General features: G+C 54.0%; 1 protein-coding gene and 1 long non-coding RNA gene across 5 annotated transcripts in view; one reads left to right on the forward strand and one right to left on the reverse strand.

Moving 5' to 3' along the window:
• Positions 1-332: 332 nt before the first annotated feature.
• On the reverse strand, positions 333-2714 carry LOC118500934. Of its 2 annotated transcripts, none has more exons than XR_004903518.1 (2): positions 1182-2714; positions 333-1069 (listed from the first exon to the last, which is right to left on the reverse strand). It is a non-coding gene; the product is annotated as an uncharacterized LOC118500934 (long non-coding RNA). The 2 variants fall into 2 exon arrangements; XR_004903519.1 differs by having other exon boundaries at positions 333-1072.
• Positions 2715-2827: 113 nt separating this feature from the next.
• Positions 2828-24769, forward strand: part of EDRF1 (erythroid differentiation regulatory factor 1) — a 31421-nt gene continuing 9479 nt past the window's right edge. For 2 of the 3 annotated variants that reach the window (XM_028512273.2, XM_028512275.2), the window contains exons 1-18: positions 2828-3056; positions 4018-4226; positions 5982-6048; positions 6693-6818; positions 7889-8013; positions 8255-8411; positions 11104-11205; positions 11467-11588; positions 12294-12405; positions 14851-14998; positions 15082-15190; positions 15518-15629; positions 17007-17270; positions 19116-19187; positions 19465-19615; positions 21579-21767; positions 22086-22286; positions 23642-23860. In XM_028512273.2, coding sequence (XP_028368074.1) covers positions 2949-3056; positions 4018-4226; positions 5982-6048; positions 6693-6818; positions 7889-8013; positions 8255-8411; positions 11104-11205; positions 11467-11588; positions 12294-12405; positions 14851-14998; positions 15082-15190; positions 15518-15629; positions 17007-17270; positions 19116-19187; positions 19465-19615; positions 21579-21767; positions 22086-22286; positions 23642-23860 — 2593 coding nt within the window. In that variant the 5' untranslated portion in view covers positions 2828-2948. The remainder of the gene's footprint in view (positions 3057-4017; positions 4227-5981; positions 6049-6692; positions 6819-7888; positions 8014-8254; positions 8412-11103; positions 11206-11466; positions 11589-12293; positions 12406-14850; positions 14999-15081; positions 15191-15517; positions 15630-17006; positions 17271-19115; positions 19188-19464; positions 19616-21578; positions 21768-22085; positions 22287-23641; positions 23861-24769) is intronic. The other variant, XM_036027439.1, reaches the window with a different exon arrangement.

The following is a 24769-nucleotide window of genomic DNA, read 5'->3' on the forward strand; positions in this document are numbered from 1 at the left end:
AGTGGCTGTGCCCAGGCGTTGGTGACACAGGGGGTGCCCTGACAGGCTGCTGTCCGTGGAGGAGCTCAGGGTCCCCAAGCTGGGCAGATACAAGCAGGTAGTTCTCGGTTCAGTGACAAGTGTGGGATGAAGCCACACATAGACTTGGGGAGCAAAGAAAGGGACTCTGAGGGGGGAGGAGAGAGGGTGTCTGGATGGAACACCAGGGATGATCCCTGAGGCCGTCCAGAGGAATACGCCCGCCCGGGGAGGAAGGGAAAGATGCTCTGGGTGGAGGAAAAGCACCAGCAACACTGACTCAGAAAACAACTTGCTCCGTAAGCAGAACGCTGTAAGCAGTTTATTTATTCAACAAACACTTCCGAAGGGGTGAGCGCGTCAGGCGCTGGGGAGGCAGGTAAGCGGGAGAGTGCGGCCTGGGGACAAGACCCAGGATAAGGGCACCCACGGGGCAGAGCAGGCCACGGATGATGAGGCGAGTCTGAGGGGTGCTGGGAGCTGGGGGACAGGGGTGGGGAGAGGCCAGCTCTGGTACAATACGAAGATGAACTTGACCCTCTTAAAATGTGCAATTCTGGAAGTAATGATCCAAGTTTTCCCACATTACATTTCAATCACTTACATTGGAAGCAATGGCAGTAAAGCTTTTTGAATAGGGAAAATAAAAACCAATAAGCACTCAGAGCCACAAGAATGTATTTATAAACTTTGTATAACTCGGGTGTGCCCAGGGTCTCCTGCCTGCAGGGACCCCTTGCCTTCCCTGCCTCAGTCTCTCCTGACCCAGCCCTGTGAGTGGCCCCAGGAACCCCAGCCCCTCCTCAGACTCCCCTCCATTCCAGCGCCCCTGAACCCCACCCCACCCCATCCCCTGGGCTCCCAGAATCCCATCTGGGGCTCTTTGTCCCTGCTGAGTTCCTGGCTCTCTCCGCTTCCTTCCTCCCTGCTTTTCCACAGGCTGTTTCCAGCACTCTGTCCCACTCAGCACGTGGACAAGACTTCAGGCACTTACTGCTCCAGAAGTCTGCAATCCCTTTGAGAAAGGAGTTACTGCTGCCTCAGGAAACCCCTTCTTACAAAAAATTATACAATGAAAACAACAGAATTTCAAGATTAGTAGAAGCAAAATTATATGTGTGTGTGTGTGTGTGTGTGTGTGTTTAAAAGCTTAATAAAATTACATTGACTATAAAATACAGGCATTCCTTGGAGACAATGCGGGTTTGGTTCCAGACCACCATCGGAAAACAAAAACAGGGATAAAGCACGTAGTCATCTTCTTGCTGGTGGAGGGTTTTGCCTTTAGTTTGTAAAAAAAAAAAACGCTACACCTGTGAAGCGCAACAAAGTTAAGCACAACAAAATGAGGTGTGCCTGTAATGCATAATTAGAAAGAAATAAACAGGAAAATAAAGAAGCTTTAAAACATACATTTTAAATCACTTCATCTTACCACTCACGTGTTGATGGACATAAACACAGCAATAGACATATTTTTAAAATTAGGATCGTACTGCGTTATGTGCTTTTTAAAGTGTTATCATTCAACATCATATCATGTACAACTTACATGTTCCTGAAAAAGAAGTTAATGGTTACACAAGTTAATAGTATTACGTCCCCAAAGTAGACTTAACCATCCTCCTTAAATATCTAGATACTTAAGTTGTGTCCATTTTCTTTACTATAGTAGCAATGTATTACTTACCAAAAAAATAATTGGGTGCAAAATACAAACAGAAAATTATAAATATCAAAATCAAAACATGTTGACGTGTCTACAAAATGTCCTATTACATCACATTCCATGTTAAATACAACCTGGAAAAATGTTTTGTTCCATTTGAAAAAAACAACTTGCCAGTTGAGTTCATTCGGTCACAAGGATTTCTGAATATGCACGTAGTTATCAGAGAAAGCCACATAGCTGCAAGACAAATTAATTTTTCAAATAAACTTCCAGTATTTTACCGCAAAGCAAATTTTTATGAAGGATGTGGCTTCATTTAACTACGCTCGATATGACACCGGGCGCGGAGTACGCGGGTGAGAGGGCCCACTAGCAGCTGCGAAGCCTTAAAACCGCCTCGGCAGTTTCTCCAGCTCCCGGCTGCTCCCAGCGCCGGCGTCCTCTCCCGGGAGCCTGTTAGAAACGCAGACGCCCAGGCTCGTCCCAGACCCGCTGCATCAGAATGTGCCCGTCAGCTCGACCCCCCGGGTGTTTCCTGGACCACCCGCAACGCCCGTGGCTAGTGCCCGGGGCCAGGCAAACCGCGGGCTCTCGGAAGATGCTGCGATCGCGGCACCTGGCGAAAACCTTGCGGAGGGACCACCGCCTCTGCAGCCCGGGCGCCGCTCCTGCTCCCGGGGCTGCGGCCCACCCGGGCATTGTGATGCGGGGACAGGACACCCAGGCGGGGCGGGCTCGAGGCTGAATGCCCCTCATCTGGGCACGTCTTCGTGAGCCCGTTTGTGCACCGAGAGAAGGCTGCTAACACTGCACTACTCCATATAACGGACAGCGGCGGTGCCCGCCCACGCAGCGAGAAGCCCGGCGACACCGACGTGGCCCGGGCCCAAGTGCCAGGAGCTGTTTGCCAACCAAGACCAACCCTGCGCAAGGGGCGGAGCGTAAAAGTCAGATACCGCGAGAAGTGGCTTTCCGAGGAGGCTCGGAAGGCGCAGGCGCACTACAGCTCCCGCCTGGCCGCGAAGGTGGCTGCCCCGGGGGGCAGCGGGGCCGGACCTCGGGCACAAAGCTCGCGAGATTTGGGCGTGCCACAGTTACTTCTTCCTGTGAGAGACCGGAAGTGCGGCGCGAGGGGCGTTTCTGGGGCGTCTTTGGGGCGTTCCTGGCGCCTTCTTTGCTGTGCGGCCGCGTAGGTGGGCCCGGGTTCCCGCTGCGGCGTCTTGGTCCTGCCTCGCCTCGCCTTCTCCGGCCCGAGGTGATGGGGGACTCCAAGGAGGCCGGGGCCGAAGCTCCGCCGGCCGGGGCCACGGCTCGCGGAGGACTCAGCCTGCTGCCCCCGGGGGAGGCCGAGGAACCTTCTGCACAGGTGAGTCCGCGGGGCGGGACTGCGGGACTCCGGGGCTGCGGGCCCGTCCCGCCGGGGAGAGAGATGTCACGGTTCCCGGCGGCCTCGGGCGCCTCCCCGAGCCTCCCCGGCGGCAGCCCCCCGAAAACGGGGCTTGCGTCTGTGTGCCCGTCGTCCGGTATCCAGGTATTTACTTGCAAGGCGTTTGTGTCAGGAGCTGCCCCGGCTGCCCTGGTTACCCCAGGGTAGCCGATCGGTGATCTAGACACTTCCTCTGCCGTCGAGGCTCGTGCGTGTAGGCAGTACGTGCTTCCGAAGTGTGGCCCAGCCGTCGAGGAGGGAGGGAGACGAGAGGGACTCAGGGAGTGGGACCGGGCACGCCTGGAGGGTGCCCAGTGTTGGCCGGGGACTGCGGGAGAGGAGGGCAGAGAGTCGTGGGCGCGCCCCGGGGCTTGCGGGGAGGGGAGTGCGAGTGGCGGCTGGGGGGAGCCCCCAGGGCCGCCGCCGAGAGAGTCAGAGGATTAAGTACTAAACGTCCGCTCACTCAGAGCCCCTGTCTTGCCACACGCTGCTCTCTAAATGGTGAGTGGTGTTGAAATTAAAATGCGTCTTTGATCCTGGACGGAGGTTTGACCAAACGCTGCATTAGGTTGACACCAGTGTTGACTTTCTCTGGTTCCCGCTTCCCCAGCTTCTGTGAATAACGTGGAAAAGGTAGATTGGCCGGCCTGCTTCCCAGCTGATCACTGTAACCATCCTACTGCGGGACTTAATGTTTTATCTTTGAAACAGTTTTGCTAAGAAAAAAAGAGCTAATTAAATGTGACAGATTATGCTCGCATGTGTCAGTGCTATTAGTAGCACGTGACATACATCCTGGGGAAGGCTGATGTCGTGGGGCCTTGCTTTCTTCCTATAAAAAGGTGGGATTCTCTTCGTCCTGGGGGGTGCTCATGGAAGTTCCGTTCCGCGTGCTCCCTAGGGGTCAGCTCTGTGTCTCGGGGGCAGCGAAGTGAAGAGCCGCGCGGTGGTGAAGTACTCCTCCGCCCCTCCGCGGGCCGCGTTCGCGCGCCTCGAGGAGAAGACAGACTTGAAACTCCCACCTGCCAACTGGTTGCGAGAGAGCGCCAAGCTCGGGCCGGCAGGAACCACCATTCTTGGCAACAGCAAGAAGAGCAAGCCGTTTTCAAGGTAAATGTCCATCAGTGTTTGTGTGTTGTTTCCTTTTTTTTAAGATTTAAAAAAAATTTACTTTTAGAGAGGGAAACATCGACTGGTTGCCTCTTGAAACCGCCCCATACCCAGGATGTGCCCGGACTGGGTATCACCCCGGCCGCCCTTGGCTTCGTGGACCCGTGCCCAAGCGGAGCCACTCCGGTCAGGGTCGGTCAGCGGTACTTTCACTGCTGCTCCCAAGCCCTGCTCCCCACTCAACTCTGACGCTTGCTTTTCCGTTGAACTTGTAGTGCTCGTCAACGTGACTTTCAGAGCCCTGTTTTTCTGCTGCCGATCGGGGTATATAATATGAAGATAGTAATTGCGTGTGCTTCTCTCAAGTCTGTATCACCTTGTTATCAAAGCTGAATTTTGACCTCTAAAGTTCAATCAGGTGTTTTATTTTTAGCCAGTTTACTTATCTCTGGAATGTGTGACGCAGAGAGTTGAGGGGACGCCTGGGGGGAAAGCCAGCGAGGGTGCCTCATCTGCCCTGGGGCATTTCCGTGGTCTGGCCTGGGTGGTCTGGCCGGAAACGCCTGATGTAGAAATCCAGCGAGCTGGGTGCCTCGTACCTTAACTTGGACACTTTCTGGAAACTTTGCTGGTGCGTCGGAATGAGAGAGCAGCCCGGGGTCTCGTGAGACCGGAGCGTGGGCACCCACAGTCTTGTAGGCCAGTGCGTGCGGGGGCTGTCTGCGGTCCTCCCGGTGGTCGAGCCTGCAGGGTCTGCACACAGCGCACCGCAGGCGCCGTGAGGGAGTACGCGAGTGCCTTCGGAGCCGGTGCCGGGGGAGTCCTCCTGATGCCGCTCCAGGTGAAAGTTATGCTCGCAGGTGTCGTCATTGTCTGTAGCGATATTTCTACCAGCAAAAAGTTGGAAATAGTCCGTGTGTCTTCTTTTAGAAGAATGGCATAATTATGACGTGTGAACACTACGAAATGTTAGGAGTGACTTAAGTGGTAATTATATTGACTACATACCTTGGGTTAAGTACTCTACATGTTGATGTCACTTAATTCTAACGGTAACCCTTTGCGTCAGGCACTGTTGACCACTTTGCACAAGGCAAACCTGAAGCCCGGGAAGGTTGGTTAATCAGAGCACGCTGTGATGGGAGGTGGTCCTGGGCCCACGTCCCGCTCTTGGCCACTGGCTCACTGAAAGCTGCTGACAGCAGATGCCCGTCAGGCTTGCAGAGGGTACTCAAGCCTCACGTGGCGTCTGGCACATTTTTTTTTTCTCCTTCTGCTGAATTGGGGTCAGGTGCACTTTTTTTCATATGCATTTTAAAAGAGTAGTATTATATATTACTTGGAACACAGTCCCAAAGACTGAAATCCTGTTAAATGTGTTTCTGACCTTCCCACCTAAAAAAGAATAACATCTTGAACTGATTTCTCTTGGAGATTTTTTGAGGCTTGTGGTTACACAATGGAAGTACCGTAATTTTCATTGTTTTTATTCTAGATATTTCTATGAATTGCTCCTAATAATTATTACTTTACTTTATCAAGTCTAAGGTGCCATTGTTTATACGTCACACTGTTATTTTATGCACCACTGAGAAGGAAAACCTGCTTGACCAGACTGGTGGCAGGCTCACGGATGTCAGAGGTGCCAGAATGTGGCACCTGTGCACCCTAGAAGGGCGAACGACAGTGTTCTGTGACTAACTCTGCCTGTGTCACTGTACAAGTGACCTTCATGGCCTTTTTCCCCCCCTTTAGCTTTGGGATGGCGTACGACTTCATCGATTCCGTGGGGAACGATGTGGACGTCGTCTCGGACTCGGAGGTGAGTGTCCTTACTGGGGAGCGGGAGCGGGGCACTCACAGCGTGCTCTGCTCCGTGGCCCTGAAAAACTAGTGATGGAATTAGACAGCTGTCTGCTTACCGAATGCCTTCTTGGTCATTAGAGTAACACTCTTGAGCACACCTCTTTTCTTCGGAGAGGAGGGAACAGCCCCCAAAGCACGGGCCGCGGTCGCAATGCTAATATTGATGCTGTGTTTTGAAACCAGCAGTTACAAGTGATGAGAATGTTTGGGATGATTTTGTATGTTACCAGCTGAGGATTAGAAATGCTGCTTCTAGCAAAATCTATTGCTCCTTAGTTGGTCAGTTTTATCCGATATGCTAAAATCCTAGTCAGTGCGAGTGTGACCTATCACTTACCTTCAGGAGGTTCTTGCCTGCAAAACTGCACCTGTGGCCATCAGCCAGGTTAGCACAGTATGACTTGTAAAGTGCGGGTGATTGAAGCTTTGAAGGTCTGTCTTGTTTGGGTTTGTATTTAGCTCTTCATGTAAAGCACAGTTTGTATAATCTTAGGTAAATAAGGTTTATTATGCTTTAAAATCGAACGACGTTAAAATGGAAAGTTCCCGAATCACACTACAAACATCTTTCTAAACTCTTTTTTCTCTTCATTTTTTGAGAACATAAAAAAGCTCCTGAAGATCCCCTATAGCAAGTCCCACGTGAGCATGGCCGTGCACCGTGTGGGCAGGACTCTCCTGCTGGACGAGCTGGACATTCAGGAGCTCTTCATGAGGTCGTCGCAGGTACAGCTTTGGTGGGGAACCGCCCGGAAAGCATTAACGGCTTAAGGGCTAGAAATGTGATTGTTTCAAAGAAAGGTCGAAGTGGAAACGTAATTGAGGGCTTCAGCAATAGAAATAAGAAGTTTCACTGATAATAAAAAAAGCTTTGGTAAAAAATATGGAAGAGAATTGGCAAGAAACTTATTAATACCGACAGCCAGGATTCTTGCAAGAAAAATAATGACGCCAATGAAGAAAGTTGTGAAAATTCTGAAATTAAAGGGGCTAGTTTAAATTTTTGAAAAGCGCTGTGATGTCTCCCTTGAGGAGATCCTCAAGCAACAGGACTGCCAGGAGGTGTGAGAAATACTACAATTCCTGCAAATCCATAGTTGTTAGAATTAACAGGTTTACTTAAGAGCAGAGATTCTCGATCTATGTTGGTAAACGACGTTTTCCCCCAAGATGCCGATGACGGGTCTGTGGTAAAAAAGCTCCACGCTGCTGTCCCCGAGGCTTACTCCCCATTTGTATGCTTAACTTTTCATGGGCTGTTCCCCGCCAGTAGTTCATGGCTCTGCCGGTCCCGTGGGCTGTTCTTTAAGGACGGTTCCTGCGGTGCTTCGGTGCAGGAAGATGAGTTCCTGGGATTTCGTCGACATTTAAAGTCAAGTCTGCCCCTTCGCAAAGACCGCAGTTCCGTTCAGTCTGATACGTGTGCGCTCGCTGCTGGGCAGGCCTTGGGTTGGCAGTGGTCCTTGCTCCCTGGCTGCTTCCAGCTTTGGTGTTCCTTACACACACACACACACGCACACGCATCACCGCAGCGCACTGCGCACAGTGGGGCTTCTCCAGGCACCGGAGAGGGTGTTACGGAGAAGGGTCGCCTCTGCTCTCCTGGCTTAGGGAGGGGGGGACACAGGGAAGGACGGGGAGATTTTCTAGAAGAAGCGACAGGAGTGGACTCTGGAAAGATAGATGCTTGAGTATGTATTTATGAAATAGTATTAAAAGATAAAAAGTCTTTCCTGTAAAAGAGTACTAGGTAGCAGGTGGTTTTGATGAGTTCCTCAGTGTCTTCTGTTTTTCAGACCGGGGACTGGACATGGCTGAAGGAGTTCTACCAAAGACTCATCGACCAGAAGTGGCAGCGGAAGAAGAAGAGCAAAGAGCACTGGTACCAGAAGGCTATTCTCTCCAAGTTTCTGTATTACAGGTACTCGGCTGCTTGTTCGTTTTATCGGAAAAGGAAATTCTGATCCTAAATTTAATTTGAAGCCTGTAACAATAGTAATTTAAGGTCTGCCACTATGGTATTGTTGACATTTCAGTGTCTTATCTTTTTTTAAAAAAAATAAGACTTACGTTTGAGTACAGTCTAGTTTCTAAAGAGTAGTCAGCTCGCACGAGCCTAGCTCGGGCAGCGGTGTGACGCGCTCTGTCTCCCACGTGGCCAGCATCAACGGCGACGGGGCTGCGCAGCCCGTCCCGCCCGCCGCGGAGCAGCAGGACCCGCCGGGCTCCGACCAGACCCAGGACGCGGACGGGGCCTCGTGGCCCGCCCCCTTCGACATGCCCGCCTCCGTCTCCGAGGACCCCGGCGCGTCCAGCCAGGTGAGTCCGCCCCGAGGGGCGGCTGCTTCCATGGGCGCATTTGTAAAGACAAACCAGTCCTCTTGCTAGTAAAAATTTCATCAGCATTTAAAATAGCTCGCCAACACGATTATTAACACCGATCATCTCCTTAAAGTCAGGAGTACTGTAATAGACAGCGAATGTAGTGGTGTAGTGTGTTTTAACCGTCGGGTGTGGGGTAAGTGCCCGTCAAAGTACTGCCTCAGACTTGTTTGTGATTCAAACACCAACTTTAACTTGTAGTCAGGTTATTAGGCCTAAAATCACCCTTAAGGTTTTCTGGATGAAGTTCCTGAGACTTTAACCCACACCGATCTTATAAAGCTTTTAGAAAGGAAAAGAGTAGAATAGGGTCTGTTTTACCTTATATTCTTGGTTTCTTCTTACTGCTTGTTTAACTTCATTGTCGTTGCTATCAAAGAAAGAAAGAATCCCATCGGTGTGAATTATACACGTCTGTTTTCAAGGAAGATAGATTGACAGACTCTAAGAAGATAAGAATACGATCTTTAACTTGGTAAATTGTTGTCACATAGTGAAAATTATTCATCCAGGTTGTTTATGTCTTTACAAATTATAGGGTTACAAGGAAGCAAATACATTTAACTTGGTTATAGTTTTAGTAGGTTTTAAGATGGAGAAATCTCATTAGACTGTGGAATGAATGCATGTTTTTCCCAAGTCGGGAAAAGCTGAGGAGAAGGAAGGAAGGAGTTGGTGTGCAGCCTGGTGCAGTGGTGACCACTGGGGGTGGGGGGTGGGGCGTGAGTGAGAAGGGACTTGGGGGCTCCCAGGTCGAGATGTGGGGACTGGGGACACTGGCGTGTGCTTTGTGCCTCGGCATTATGCTGTGTTATTTGTTTTACACGCTTTCCTGTATGTGGTTATATTTCACCAGAGGAGTTTTTAAAAATTTTCCAGTCTTCCCTGACTTCAAAACCCACACATTACAAAAGACTCACCATAGAAACACCAGGCTCCTTCTGCCCATCTCCTTTCCCCCATTCTGCTCTCACCTCGTGTAGCAGTCACTGTGGAAGGTTCTGGAGGCTTCTGAGAACCTGTAGACTGGCACGTGGAGGCAGTAAACCGGCCCCTCATTGATGCCTCTCGCCATGTGCTTCATAGTGTGTGTGTGCGTGCACACTTTTCTCATCCTCAGAGCTGCACGTGTGTCAGGTGTGGGTGGTATCATTTTACAGATGAGCACACCGAAGCTCTTACAGATGAGCAATGAGCAGACGTTTGTCCGCGGCCACACAGCTGGGGGAGTCCCAGCTGGGGCTCAAACGCTGATCCTGGTGACTGCAGGGGCCTGTCGTAGCGCCATCCTCTGCCGTGCCCATGGCCTCCCCACCTTTACAAGGGCCCCAGAGCGGTCGGGTGGTCTTAGCAATGGCATGTTCCCGGGAAGAGCTGGCTTGCCAGGAAAATAATCTTTTGCGTATTATTTTCATAACATGTTATACGGCCTGAATTTTAGCATTTAGAGATTTATTTTTGTTTGCAAGCCAGCACCTCATGAATTCTTGTTCCCCAGACCAAGACTGCTAGTTCAAGGCCTGGGTTAAGCAGTAATCGGTGACATCGGTGTCCTTAATGTGGTCTCAGAGCCAGGCAGAATTTCAGTTGGGGTGTCATAGCCTGGAGCCCAGACCGCTGAAGCATCCACCTGGCGAGGAGGGTTTTGGGAGTTGGCCCGCAGGTTAGTACCTGGCCCGTGCAAATAAATAGTAAAACAGTTGGAAGCTCCGTTAGGGCCCTCTAAGCGGTCAGGACGCAGCAGAAGCACTGGACATTTACACGTGCAGCCCGGCCTTGGAGTCTCGCGCACTCCTTCACAGGCAGGCAGTCGTAAGCTTCTTTGTACACGCGTGGGCGGAGGCGAGAGTTCAGGGCAAAGCAGTGTCCACGTGCGCACACTCATTTGGGGCTGCTCTGGCACTGACGTAGAGAGTTCACGTTTCTTAGTGGCAGCTGCCCTGACGATCGGGAAATTGAGTCACCACTCGTTTTTCCGTTGTCACAAGTTCCCTTTCTGGGAGTGTTTTCCAAAGCTGCCGCACAGACTGCACGAGGAGCAAAAGTTCTGGGATTCAGGGCCCGTGAGAACGTCGGGTCGCACAGGCGAGGCAGAGGTCTGTCTGCTGCGGGGCCCGGCAGAGGCTTTTTAACAGCGCTAGGCTTCGCTACCCCCAAAGCAGGTCTGCGGCCAGCGGCGCCCGTCGCTGCGCTCTCTGGGGTGCCCCAGGACCGTGCTCTGTGGCGCACACTGACAGCAGACGCAGACGGCTGTGACCACGACGGGGGGCTCGAAAGTGGGGCTGGGGGTTCTTAGGAGCAGTTTGATTTCGTAGGGGTGGGACAGGCTAAAGAGCACGGGTATTGAAACTCACTCAAAAAAGGAAAAGCTTAAAACTTTGAAAGTAAAATAATCTTGAGCCTTTTTTTTTGAGTGAGACCCAAGTGTGATGAGCCTGGTGTAGTAGCCGTGATGGCTGCGAGGGACGTGGGTCACGGCGACCGGAGCCCCGGCCGTGCCCTGAGCAGAGTCGGGGGGAGGCCGGCGGTCGGAGGCTTCGGCCGTGAGCGCTGCGGGAGGCTCTTGAGCGGCCGGCCGTGCGCGAGAAGCCCGACAGCAGAGTCACGCCTGTCCTTGCACTTTCCACAGGGAGGTGAGCCTCTTGAACCCTCATACATAGTGGGGCACGTGGCCTCCGCGCCCAAAGAGCAAAACCTGACCACTCTGTTCAATGACGGGGAGAACAGTCAGGTATGCCTGCCGCGCCGCCCGCGCCGAGACGCGCCCGCAGCCTGCTTCGTTACCTAGAAACTAGCCTCCGTGGGACTTCGTAGGGCAAAAACCTACTCCATCCTGGAAGTTGCTCTCTAAATATCTCTGATCCTACAGCCTGTCTCGTTAACTTCCTTTGTCTCCTCTGTCTTTCCCCTTCTCTCGTCTTTCTGGGGGTCACGGGGGGAAATGACGGCGCTCCTGTGCATCGTGAGTAATCCTGCCTGTTTTACATCGAAGGGTCTGAAAAATGATTTTGTGCGGAACATTCTGTGGACGTTCGAAGACATACACATGCTGGTGGGCTCCAACATGCCCATATTCGGGGGAGGCAGGTACCCCGCAGTCAGCTTACGCCTCAGGTAAGCCGCGCGCAGGTTCCTTTCGCGCCCCCGTCCCTGCTCGCACCCGTCCCTGCTCACACCCGTCTGCGGGCCGCCACTGCCCTCCCCAGGTGTTTGAGCCCTGCCCTTCCCTCGCCAGCCCAGTCGGCACAGTAACAAGAAGGGAGCTGTTAGCAGCCGGTGCCGACAGCCCGCAGCTGGGGTTTCGGTACGGTCCCTGGTGGACGGAGTCAGAGCTCTGTTGCCCCGGCCTCGTCTCAGGTCTGAGTCTGCAGCGTGTGCGAGTGTCACGGGTTTATCTGGTCAGTGAGGGAGGTGGTTTTCCGGCTCCCTGCTCCCTGTGAGCACTGTTCTCCCTGCGCCAAGTGTGTGAGCACGGCAGCCGACGTGGGTTCTCACTCGGGCATGGCCACGCGGGGCGGGCGGCCTGCCCCTCAGGTGGTTTGAGGGGCATGCGGGAGGCCCACGGCCGTCTGCTACCGGCTTCCCTCTGTCCCTACAGAAACCACACGGACCCCAGTTAGAAATGCAGGCAGAGCTTAAATGTAACACCGCACCGGAGCTGCGTGTGCTTATCCTGTCAGCCAAGCCAAGGAAGCTTACGGCATTTCCCATCTGGGGAGCGTAGGGTACCATAGTTAAAAACAGGAGACATGCGTCTCAGATCATTCATTATGGAACGTCTCAATTAAACCAAATAACACTAGAAATGTATATTTTTAGGGATAACAACAAACCAATTAATGTGCTAACTGGAATTGACTATTGGTTGGACAACTTGATATGCAATGTGCCAGAGCTTGTGATGTGTTTCCATGTAAATGGGATTGTACAGGTAAGATGCAGAGTGAGTCCCTCACCCCTCAAGGGCAAACGGGCGCCCAGAGCACCTGGGCGAGGCTTTACGGCCCCCAGAATCGAAGGTGTGTTTCTGACAGGGAAGATAGCTGGAATAAACTGAAATTTGGGTATTTCCCCACTTGAGTTGTTGATAGAATTCTAGATGTTATAGGAGTGTAATTTTACAGCTGACTTGTGAGAAGGGCATAAAGTACTAAACCTACATCTGAGCCACAGAGCTCTAGCTGTGAAGCCCGCTCCCCCGAGTGGTTACTTGGCAGCGTCCGTGTGGGGGGGGGGGTGTTTGTGCAGCTCGGTGCGTGCGTGCGAGGGTCAGGGAACGGCCCCAGCGCCCGTGGCACACGGTGCACAGTTCGTGGAGCGCGTTGCCGTTGGGCGTGTCTGCTTCTGAGGCGCTTCGTCCCTGTTATATTCATAACGGGGGAAACAGACAACAAAGTGTGGTCGTTGCTCAGAAAGGCTTCTCATGGGGAGGAACGATGTGCAGAGAGAGGGAAGTGGCGGGTTAAGTATTGGGAGTGTGATACACGGAGCGTGGATGCTTTTACAGGGGTGAGATCCCTTCTGTCCCGATCTGGAAGGCAGGCTTTGTGGAGGAAGTGGCATCCTAACTTGATCTCGAATGACAGATAGCGTTCCGGAAACTAAGAGGTGGATTTGAAAGACTCATGTTAGTAAACGAGGGGTCGACGGGGAGCCAGCAAGGGAACACGGGACCCCTGCAGCAGAACGGCGGGGGACTGGCGGAGTCCCAGCCAGACGGCAGAGAGCCTTGCTGAGCCAAGGGGGCCGCACTCGGTTCGGTTGGTGCCCTGGAGCCAGGGAAACCTCTGTGTCTGGGATGGGGGCTCCTGTGTGGGGGTGTTCGTTTGAGGGTGGCACGCGTGCAGGGCAGGTCAGCAGGAGTGGAGACGAGGACGGGTCAGGTGTGCACTGCCTCTAGAAGTGACGTGGCCCATGCTGTCGGTGCACGAGGCCCTCACCCTTGCGAAGAACTGACAGCGGTCATCATGGCTAGTGTTCATTCCGTGCCTTTTGTCCCAAGCGCTCTGCTAAGTGCTTTACAGGCATTGCTTATTTGATGATCGCATCAGCTCTTAGCTGCCCATGTACCTTTATTCCTATTGGAGGGAGAGGGAGACTCGGGGGGTTCAAGTGAGTCACCCAGAGCCACATTGCCGGTCAGCGGTGGTGCTAGTATTTGAACCTGTCCCCGACCAAGGTCATACTTTTAACCGTCGTTAGTGGCTGCAGCCCAGGGGCTGCAGTGTGCATCAGAGCCCCTGGTGAGTGCCTTGAAAACCCACCTCGCTCGGGCCGCAGTGATGTAGAAGGGGCGGGGCTTCGTGGACGCTTCTGATTTGTACCCTTGGTTGGGAACCGCTGTGACACCATCACCTAATGGCAGCGGGTGAGGAGAGGGGAAGCGTCAAAGGGACTTAACTCCAGCGCTCGGCTCGGGGACTGGAACCGCAGTTGTGTTGCCATCTGAGAGGGGGACGGTGGAGTGGCTTCGTCCTGTGTCCTGTGTCCTGGCCGAGGAAAGCGTTGAGGTGCCGCTGAGCTTTTCGGCTTGCAGGCGTTAGAAAAGACGGGTAGACCCTGTTAGAGCTCACCACCGGGAGAGTCTGCTTCCCTTGGGCACGGAGCCTTTCCCCACGGGTGTGGGGGGTGCTTCCAGACGGGGAGGAGCGCCCGGATGGTGCCGGGCGAACTCCAGCAGAGCTCTGGAAGGGCCACGAGGGATGCAAACCTTAGGGGACTGGGTTTGGTCCTGTTTCCTGACTGATGTGGCGTTTCTGGTCCTGGAGCACTCCCGAAAGTGTGAGAGGGGTTTCGGGAAGTGTGAAGGGGAGGCGAGCTGGGACAGAACACCGAGTGCTTTAAGGACGGTGGTGGTCAGGGGGACGCAGCCTTTATCCTCCTGTTGCGGCCCCCCTCCCCCCGCCGTGTGCTCCATTCCCGGGAAGCAGTGGAGCGCACAGCTCGAGGGCAAAGGGGGTGTTTCCTGGGGAAACTGCCCAGGTGCTCTGGCGTCTGGGGAGAGCTCCCGGGTGGAGTCCGCCTGTGTGTGCCCTCTTCCCCGGGAAAGCCGCGGGGTGGACAGACTGGGAGGAAGTGAGTGCGGTGAGGCTCGTTCGGGTGAGAGCAGAGATGAGTTCGTGCCTGCGTTCGTGCTGCCCGGTCTGGCGGGGCTGCTCCTTGGAAGCCACTCCGGGGCGAACCGTCAGCGCTGCTGCGGGTGGGGCGGGTTCCTTTGGTGGGGGTGGCAGAGACAGGTGGAAAACCGCTGGTGACGTCTTGTCCGTGCTGCATGGGCCTCCTGACTGCAGGGTTGTGCGTGTGTGTGCTGGCTTTTTAGTAAGAGGCGTTGCTGCCTCGGTGTCCTCTGAAACGACCTTCCGTCTGTGTTTTACAGAAGTATGAAATGATAAAGACGGAGGAGATTCCTGATTTGGAAAACTCTAATTTTTCTACTAAAGTCATAAAAGACATTGCGCAGAATATTTTGTCATTTCTGAAATCTAATTGTACCAAGGAAGGACATACCTACTGGCTGTTTAAAGGTGAGCCAGTTCTTGAGTGAATAACAATCGATGTGAGGGACTGCTATAAAGCGAGGTTGGTCTGTCTGTCTGTCTGTCCTCAGCGAGCGGCAGTGACATAGTGAAGCTCTACGACCTCACCACTCTCTGTGAGGAGACCGAAGACAAGTACCAAAACCCGTTCACGATGCCGGTGGCCATTCTCCTGTACAAGTGAGTGCCGTCGGACGTGAAGGGGGAGAGGCAGCGTCTGTAAGACGCAGTGTACAGCCACGCCGTCTGAGCCAAGGCTTTTAAATGCCTGTCAAGTCCTCATAGCTTAGAAAACAAAACCTGTGTGTGTGTGTGTGTGTGTGTGTGTGTGTACGTGTGTACACACGCACGGCGACTGTGCCAAGATACACTCGCGGGGCTGGGGAGTGCAGTGTCTGCTGTTTCCTCGGGCCCTCCCTCTGGCGGGAGGAGAGAGGAGTGAGCCTGGATTGCAGTCTTGCAGAGAATGGTAAATGGGGAGCAAAGTTGGTGTAAACTTTTTTGTAGGGTTGCTTGCAACATGATGATGAAGAAGAACCAAAATAAGAAACACTACGGGACTATCAGAACATTGCTTCTCAATTGCCTTAAATTGCTGGACAAGAGCAGGCACCCCCAGGTGAGATGAGCGTCCTGTGCTCTGTGGGAACACGGTAGGGGAAAGTGGCGTGGGCGTGAGGGCCGCCCCAGCCGGGGTGGGGCCGGGGGCCGGGCGGGGCCGTCGGGCCCTGGAAACGTGCTCACTCTGAATTGAGGTGCGCTGTAAGTCCAGAACGCTCACTGAATTTTGAAGATTGTGTGTGTGTGTGCATGTTACGTGTTTGCTGAGTCAGATACATTATTGATGCTCACGGGATATTTAATGCGGCCACTAGACTATTTAAAGCTTCATGTGTGACTCACGTTGCATTCTTCTTGACCAGCATTGTCCTGTAAGCGTAGAACTCACGGGGAGTGCTTTCCCCCCTTGTTTCATCACTGCTGGGAGATGGAAACCTGTTTCACAGTATCTTAAGATCTGTTCACACAAATGGACCTTGCTGACCACTGCTAGCAAAAGTCAGGTTCCCCTTCCCTGCTTCAGCATGCAATAATAAACGCATCTCTTTATGAAGTCCCTCAGTCGTGGCCTGCAAGCTTACCGCACCCCTAGCTGCCTGGGTCTGACCTCTGTGGTTTTGGTGTAAGGCCAGCTGCAGCCTGTTTAAATCGGAGAGGGTCTGTAGGATGCACACTTTTTACTGAAAGATTCAAGTTGATATTTATTGTAGCCACATCCAGTTTAAAGATCATTCTAGAGACCAAACCAAGAGAAAACTTTTTTGCAGGAAAAAAGCAGCTATGACTTAAATATCTACTTGAAGTGGTGGTGGTCAGTGGATATTGAGTAGTTTATGTGACAGTCATGGCGCAAAATGGTGTGGCGGCTGTTGTGTGCCGGTGATGACGAATCACTGAATCACGTATTAGAGTGGGAAAAACAGCCACCTGTACGTGCCCATTTCAGGGGACCCAGGCTCAGCTTCGCCCTCATTAAGCTAGTGGGGGGCTCCCCCCGGGGACCGTAGATTGCGCGGTAAATACTAGTTGCCTGTTCAAGACAAACTCCCACTGATTATAGCCTGTGAAGAAGAACGCCGCTTCCTCAGTGGGTGGGGGGGCACGGCTGCTGAGAGTTACGACACTCTACCCGTGAGCACTTGCGTCTCCGGTGAAGTACGGTTGCCACCTTTTTTCTTTCTTTTTTTTAAAGAGAGGGCTGGGGATAGAATGATTTCAGGAAACAGACACCAACCGTGGACTTCAGCAGAGCACGCTCAGAGTGCCGGTGACTTTGAGTGGGGAGCACCTCTCTGTGTGCGTGCTGCTGGGGTCTCCGGTGGGGACGGCCGTGGGCAGACCCCGCGGTGTGTGAGCGCAGCGGTGAGGCTCACCCTGCTTTAGACTGCTCGGCTCGGAGGATGGTCACACGCGTCTTTTTTTTTCTTTCTATAAGATTATTGCTTCAGCCAATTACATGCTTTCAGAGCTTTTTCAACTGGATGAACCTAAAAAAGATGAAAGTTCAGAGTGTCCTTTGAATGAGAATTCTGATGAGAGCTACAGCGAGGAGGAGGAGGAGGAGATGCCGGACAGCGACGAGAACGGGTCCTACAGCACCAGCTCCGACCCCCCGGAGGACAACAAAGCGGTGGCCGTGATCAAGTCCGTTGGAGAACTGTCTGTTCCAGAAAAGTACAAGTCCATCCATCAGATCAGAGTAAGCGTGTTTAAACTTGTATTGAAATGGTACCAGTGATAAAACGGGGTTCAGTGAGCACAGTCAGCCTCTCAGAAGGTGGCGTTACTGCCACAAGTCCTCATGGTCCAGGGTCTCATAGTCATTGGCTTTAAAAGTTCTGAACTTGGTTTTACAGTTGTCCCAGGGTGGCTGTGGACAGGGTGCATCCCTGTCCCGGGGTTGGTCCGTGTACCGAGAGGTCTGGCACCTCGTCCCTGCGCTGCAGGACGGTGGCGTCTCCGGCTGGAGCCACGTCGCCCAGGTGGGCCCTGCCTCTGGCCTGCTCGGGGCCAGACAGCCCCCAACACCCGCCCCCCTTCAGGCTCCTGTTGGGGCAGAACGTGTTTTCCTGGAGGTGCAGTTGCGTTTCTGTTTTCTGAGTTACACTGACTTTCCAGCCCAGCCTCCCGGGATCAGGCCCGGGTCGCCGTGCAAGGGGGACACAGTCGTATTTACGGATGGTCTCTTCATTTAAGCTCGGAACTCAGTCTTCAGATGGAAACTTTGTATCCCAATAGTGGGTTACTAGGGACACCGCTCTGTCACCCTCACACATTGCCCGTGTTTCTGACCTCCTGTCCCTGCACTCTTCCCTCTCGCCCACTCACGCCACGCTGCCGTCCCTCTGCCCCTCACACGTGGCCCATCTCGGCCCCTACGGCTGCAGTTGCTTGTGCTCCCAGCGCACCCTCCCCAGGTCGGTCCCTGGCTGCCTTTTCCTAAGCCCTGCGTCCTGGCGGACGCGTGCTCGCCTCCAGGAGGCCTTCCCTGATCATGCTTCGCCAAAGCCTGCCCTGATTTCACCTCCTTCCCCGGAGGTGACCTGAGGTTCTTGTGTGGGCCCACTCTTCACTGGTGCGGAAGCTCCCCGGAGGTCTGGACGCAGTGTCGCCCGGGGCTCGGGCACGTGTTGGACGGGGACCGGCTGCAGGAGAAACGTCACTTACCGTCCGTCTGAGTTTCGGCGCGCTTCCTGCTTGAACCCCACAGTGGCGTGAAAACTTGTTCTGAACATCAAATTGTTGACGGCAGAAGTGATGTGTATTTGAGAAACTGCATTCTAACACAAGACTCTGGGTTTACGGAGCAGTTAGGTGATGACTGAAGATGCAGTGACGTGTTGGTTCTCAGTTTTTATGGAGACGGGACTTGGTCAGTCCCTGGCACTCCGCGGTAGTTTCCCCAGACACGTGTCTTCCGCTGGCTTCGCCGTCTCCGTGTCGTTTTCAGGCGTGGAGTCGGCCTGGCTCCGGCGCCCCAGCCCCCACGCTGCCGCACGTGCCCTCGGGCAGACCACTGCCTGTGCCTGCTCCTCCTCTGTCAGGGCAGCCGCCGACCCCGGCCCCGCAGGACTCACACCGCAGTGCAGTGCCGGGCAGGCCCTTACGCGTAGTTAGTGCTGCTCAGGTGCGGAGACCACTGGTGGCACTTGCTCGCTAACTCACTGCTGAGTGGACGGTACTGGACCTGTGCTGCGAAGTGCAGGTTGAGCTGACCCGCGAGACAGGGTGTGCGTTTATCTAAAATGTGACTGCTCACGTTCACTTTCTTGTCGTAACAGTCTTCTTTAAAACATTAGTACTTAAAGCAACATTGTGGGCCAGAAAACCTTTTTGTTAAGCAGGATTTGTGTTGGTGATGCTTGTTACATCGGTTTAGTCTGCAGTTACAACAGTGGATTAACCTCAGTAACTCACTAAGCTGAATACACAAGCACATTGTGAAATTTCTGATGCATGGAGGTTGAGCAGTCCCAGGGACGGAGGGCTGGGGAATTTGTCACGTCGGTAGTGCATTAACGGTTTCACGTGTCTGTCTCCGAAGCCCAGCTGTGCGTTTCCGGTTTGCCACGACACGGAGGAGCGCTGCAGGCTGGTGCTCAGCTACGTTCTGGAGGTGAGTCTGGGTGCGTCCTCGCTGCTCTGCTAAACTCCGTGCCTGGCACGCAGGTAGCGCTGGTTCCTGGGGTCTGAGTGCCACTCTGCTGCGACTTTTTCCCCTCTAAACGTGAAGCAAAAATTAGTTTCTCCCAACTCTTTCGGGTCAGGTGTGTTTTTAAAATCTGTTTTCACAATATTAATTCTCCTACCTGTGTTCAGTGGTATTTCCTTATATTTAGTGTCTAGCTGACCTTCAGCTGCCTGTGCAGTGAATGTTTCTTCTTTTCTTCAAGGGTTTGAAATCTGTGGATAACAGCATTAAGAAAGAAAGCGACCTCCCTGCAGCTGACCCCAACACCCCAATTCCATTAAAGTACGAAGATGAGTCCGCAAGAGGGGGTCCCGAGGGTCTGGAGAAGCAGATGGCCTTGTTTTTGGACAAAAGTAAGTTGAATTAATGTGCAGATAAGGCCTTTTCAATAGGACGATATGCTAATCCCTCATCAACAGCAGACTTAACATCATTAAGGCATTCAGTGACAGGGATTCAGAAAAAGGATAGCATGTGAACAGACAGTAGGGGAAATACCTGTTCACCCAGAACACGAAACAGAGCAGGGTCGTTCTGACCCTTTCTGGGACCCTCTGATGGAGCGAGCATAGGACCTCCCTCCTCGTGTCGCCTGCTCGGGACTAGTGCCTGCCGCCTGGGGGCTCTGCCGGGAAGTCCCTGCCGCGGGGAGAGCAGACTGCGGGGAAAGGAGGGGAATGGCAGAGAGTACTCTCGGGAGCCAAGCTGCCAGCCCCGAGCCCTGGCTTGGCCGGGGCAGCCGCGCGCTCTTCGGAGACCGTGGTTGTGCTGCTTCACAGGGCGGTCGTGGGCTGAGTGAGTGCGTGCAGCCTGAGAGCGGGCTCACGGCAACTGCCGTCGGGGGAGCTGGCCAGTGTTGCCTTGTGCTGCTTGCGTGGGCTGGGAGCGGCATTTACAAGCAGGCCTGATTGGTCCCGGGGGAACAGCACTTCATGAGGACATAAAAGTCATGAGGACTTTTACTTGCCGTAAAAGTAGGAGTTTCTTTATTTTAATCCAAGTGACATTTATTTTTCCAATCTTTCCTCCTTTTTAAAATCAGTTTCAGTTTTGAAAGCTTGCTTTGAAAGCCTGTGTGTTTGAAATAACACCTAGTGCTTTGGGACCTTCTCTTGGGGAACCTACCTGGGGTGGGGAGAGGTGGGTTTCCCAGCATTCACGTTGTGCTCCCGTGTGCCAGGCTTGAGCCTGGATGCAGCGAGGAGACCCGCGCCGGGATGTCTGGGGCTTTTTCGGGGGCTTGTTTTCCTTTCTGCTTTTCTTCCCTGAAGAACCTTTTCTGTCTCTTCCTCCTCCCCCCCCAGCTGTTGAAAACCCCGTCGTGCATGCACAGGGTCCCCCTGCCCACCTCTGTCCCCAACGTGTCTCGGTCCCCTTACCACCATGCCTGCCTCACGCCATGAGCTGTGCCTGGCGGCTTCACTCATGGACACCGTGTGAGCCGGCACGCCGCCTCCCTCGTCTTTGGTGTCCTCCTGGGCCTCGAGCACAGACAGAACCACAAGTGAGGTCTCGTTGCTTTGAAAGACGCACACGCTGTGGCTGATCAGAAGTAAAAGCAGGGAAGCCTGGAGACTGGGGCTGGGGGAGGGCGGCTCCCAGAGCACGTGGTTCTCATCTCCGAAATCGCACTGTGTCGTCGTGGTTTGCGTTGCCTGCCGGCCTCCCCCTCTGGTCTGTGCCGTCTTCAAGGGTAGAGGCCCGTGCCTTCGTGTCATTGTCTCTGGTCCTAGCACGGGGCTTAGCACAGGAGGGCGGTCGTAAGCTGGACTTTATGAAAGAATGTCCCCGATAGAAGCAGCAGCCCCCTAAGACAGGAGACAGGAAAACAGGCGTCCGCGTAGGCAGGAGCAGCAGCCTGACCTCGGCCGGCGGGAGCGGGTGCGGAGCGCTGGGAGGAGGATGGAAACAGGGCGGCCCGGCCGTGTGCTGAGACGCTCGTGCACGCGTGGCTGGGTGCGGGGTGAGAAGCCACGCTAACGGCAGGTGAAGCTGTGCTCCAGGAAGGGGACCTTTTGGCAGACTGACGTGCAGACCGGAGAAGGGGGGCGGGCAGTGGTCGCGAATTCAGGCACGGAAGTGGCCCTGGAAGGGGGTGGCCACTGCCGCTGCCGGGAAGTGGGGGCCTCAGGGACTCCCCAGGGAGCGTGTCCGGTGCAACACTGCCGTGCTCCTCCCTCGGGGCGCGGTGTGCGCTGGTCCTGTTGCAGCAGCTGGGGTGCCTGGGCCTGGAGGGGTTCTGTTGGTGGCTGTTCCTTCCAGTGCAACTTCCGTTCCGGTGAAGTGTGTCGCCTTCTCTCCCGCCCTTTGTCACAGTGGGCTCCCTTCAGAAGGGCAATTACTCCTGCCAGTCCGGAATGATCCCTGGTTCTTGGCAACACAAAATGAAACTGCAGCTGATTCTCAAGTCATCCAAGGCCTACTACGTTCTGTCCGACGCCGCCATGAGCCTGCAGAAGTACGGGCGAGCGCTGCGGTACATCAAACTCGCCCTGCAGAGCCACGGTGAGTCGCCGCCACCGCCGGCGAGCGCGGTGACCCGGCGGGTGAGTGGGAGGGGGAGCGGAGAGGACATCCGAGTCGCAGCACCGTTTTACTCCTGAAACAACCTCTTTCCACCTTGTAAGCTACACAGTTCTTTATTTTCTGCTCTGAGTGGTTTAACGTGTCTGCACTTTGAAACATGTGAAGCCGTATTTGATACTTCACATGAACGTAGAGCAGATACTGTGTTACAAAGCTTTCAGCTGGTGACAGATTTTATCATCTTACCGTGTTAATTTTTAATGCCCCCTTTTCCTCCTTTTTACTCTTCCCACACAGACACGTACTGCTGTCTCTGCACCAATATGTTTTCTGAGGTGCTGCTGTTCCTCTCGCAATACCTGACCCTCTGCGGCGACATCCAGCTGATGCTGGCCCAGAACGCGAGCAACAGGGCGGCGCACCTGGAGGAGTTCAACTACCAGACCAAGGAGGACCAGGAGATCCTGCACAGCCTGCACCGCGAGTCCAGCTGTCACGGTGGGCCGGCGTGCCCCGCGCGCTCGCTGGGCTCCTCCCCAGAAGGGGCGGGGATGCCAGTGTTCTGTTGTGGCTGTTTCGTTTCACTCACTTCTTAGTTTCAGCGTGTGTTTGTCTATAAAATGCTCCTGAAGCGTTTTATGCTGACTGACCCCACGGGCAGAACCGACTGCAGGATGGGCTCTGAGACCGCCGCGCTGGCTTGCCGCGCTCGTCTCTCCGCGCGGGTTTCCCAGCGGTCCTCGCGGTCCCCGGACTGGGCCGGGGTTTCTGTGGGAAAGGGGGACGGTTGGAAAGCCGGGATGGGTCACCTCCTGAACGGTTCCGGGGGCTCAGATACAGAGGCCGTGTGTTAGACTTAGCTCAGGCTTGGCAGTCTGACGGAATGTATCTTTTTTTTTTTTTTTTTTTTTCCGGAGAGGGGGTATCGGATTTTTAAAACAGGACACACGGGAACCTAGTCCCCAGCAGCAGCAGGGCCCTCCCTCTCAGCTCAGCGCAGTGATCGGAGCGCTGGGTCAGGGCGGGGGGAGGTGGGAGGTTGGCCTTCGGTAGCGGGCCGTGAGTTATCCTTACACTCTTGGGCTGTGTGCGTCACATGCTCTCCACCTCCCGAAAGTCTTCGACACTTAACGTCTGGAGAAGTGCATTGAGGGGAAATAACAGTATTTCTTTTTTTTTTTTTTTTCTTTTTTCTTTTTTGCTCTCTTTCTCTCCTCTTTCCCCTTCTGAGTTTCTCATTTTAGTGGACACTGGGAAAATCCACAGTGTGTTTTTACCACTCCTGTTGTATTAATTTGATTTAAAATATTCTTTGTGATAGTGATGTTCCCTCGTGTATGTGTTATCAGCAGGAGTGCTCCCCTTTCTCCCCTTGAACTTGGGGTTCCCCTGTTCCCTCCAGTCCTCACTAGATAGCAAAGACTCAGGGTCTTTGAGAGCTCATCTAGCGACTTCTCCAGCCAGCCACACGCACACTGGTGGGCTGTAACGCACCTGACTGCCTCTGGTAGCAGTCGGAGCTGCCACTCGGGAAAACAAAACCTGGCTTGCCCGGTGTCAGTAGGCAGCTCCGGCCCTGTGCCAGTAAGCAGGCGTACCTAGTAAAATACGGGTTGTGGGAGCTGCTTGGTGTTTTTAGGCAGGAAGGTATTTTAATCCAACATTAATGTCCCAAGAAAATAATAGTTTTCTGAATGAAAAGATCTTTACTTTGAAACTTACAGTTTTGATTGAATCTTAGTATTTTTATACTTCATTCCACTTATTTCATTTTCTCAGAATTATCAGATTAAATACTGAGGAAGTGAGATTTAAGTGACTTACAGTAATGTTTCCTTTTTCTGTCTTTCAAGGGTTTGCGTGGGCAACCGACTTGTCTACAGACTTGGAAAGCCAACTCTCCGTTAGCTGTAAATGTTACGAGGCCGCTAATGAGATCTTGCAGTTCAGCGACCTGAGGAGCCAGAACCCGGACCACTGCGTGCAGGTGTCGAAGAGGATGGGCAACATCAGGAACGAGATCGGCGTGTTCTACATGAACCAGGCGGCGGCGCTGCAGGGCGAGAGGGCGGGTGGGTGCCTCTCGCGGCCTGTGCTGTCCGGTCAGAGGGCCCCATCGGTCCCACGTGGCGCGAGCAGGGCCCGGGGCTGTACGTCCTGGGTGCTCAGTCAAAGAAACCCTTCTTCCTTAAATTCTCAAGAAGTGAAATTAGGAAAGAGGGTTATTCCCCCCGGAATTGGTCACGTCAGCGCCCCCCGCGCTCCATCTGACCAGCCAGCAGTGAGCCGCCCGGCCAGCCTGTGCCCGGCCTGATGCTGGTTACGCAGCGGCTAAGACACAGCTCTCCTGGGCGGCGAGAAGATGGACCGGAGCACACGTCCCGAGCAGGGCCCTCACGTGCAAGCGCAGTGTGGCGGCGGAGTGGGACAGGAGACGTGTGGGGACATTGGGGGGTTCTCGGAAGGCTTTTGGGAGAAGGTGCAGCTTGAGCAGATGAGCACATGTCACGTGGGGCGTCAGCAAGCAGCAGGGGACGGGGGAGGCCTCCCGACTGCGTGGCAGCGCGCAGAAGGAGCTGGGGCTGTAGGGGCCGGGCCGGTGGGCGTCCGGGGTGGGAAGGGCTGGGTGGGAGGTGGAGTGAGTTGTGCGCCTGTTTGTGAACTGTGCCCGACGTTAGGGATAAAGAGTTCGTTGCTAGTGGGAGAACCTGTGCTTTCTCCACTGTAGTTTTTTACACACGCATACGCAGCCGTATATACTCTTGTAAATGGTTTTGTGTGTGTGTAGGGAGAGAAAGGTGTAAGAAGGAGCCTGTGCTTTCAGAGTGCCTCTGGGGGAGGAGGTGGGTGGAGGAGTGGGAACAGCGGTAGTGGGAGACCAGGGGAACTAGAGAAAACAGACGGCTCTCACCCTCCCGGGGCCGTCTCCCGAGTCCTTACGCGGCAGGGCTTCGCTCGGATGCTCTTGCTCGCCGTGGCCT

The sequence above is a fragment of the Phyllostomus discolor genome, chromosome 5 (genome assembly GCF_004126475.2).
Source record: "Phyllostomus discolor isolate MPI-MPIP mPhyDis1 chromosome 5, mPhyDis1.pri.v3, whole genome shotgun sequence".
NCBI lineage: Eukaryota > Metazoa > Chordata > Mammalia > Chiroptera > Phyllostomidae > Phyllostomus > Phyllostomus discolor.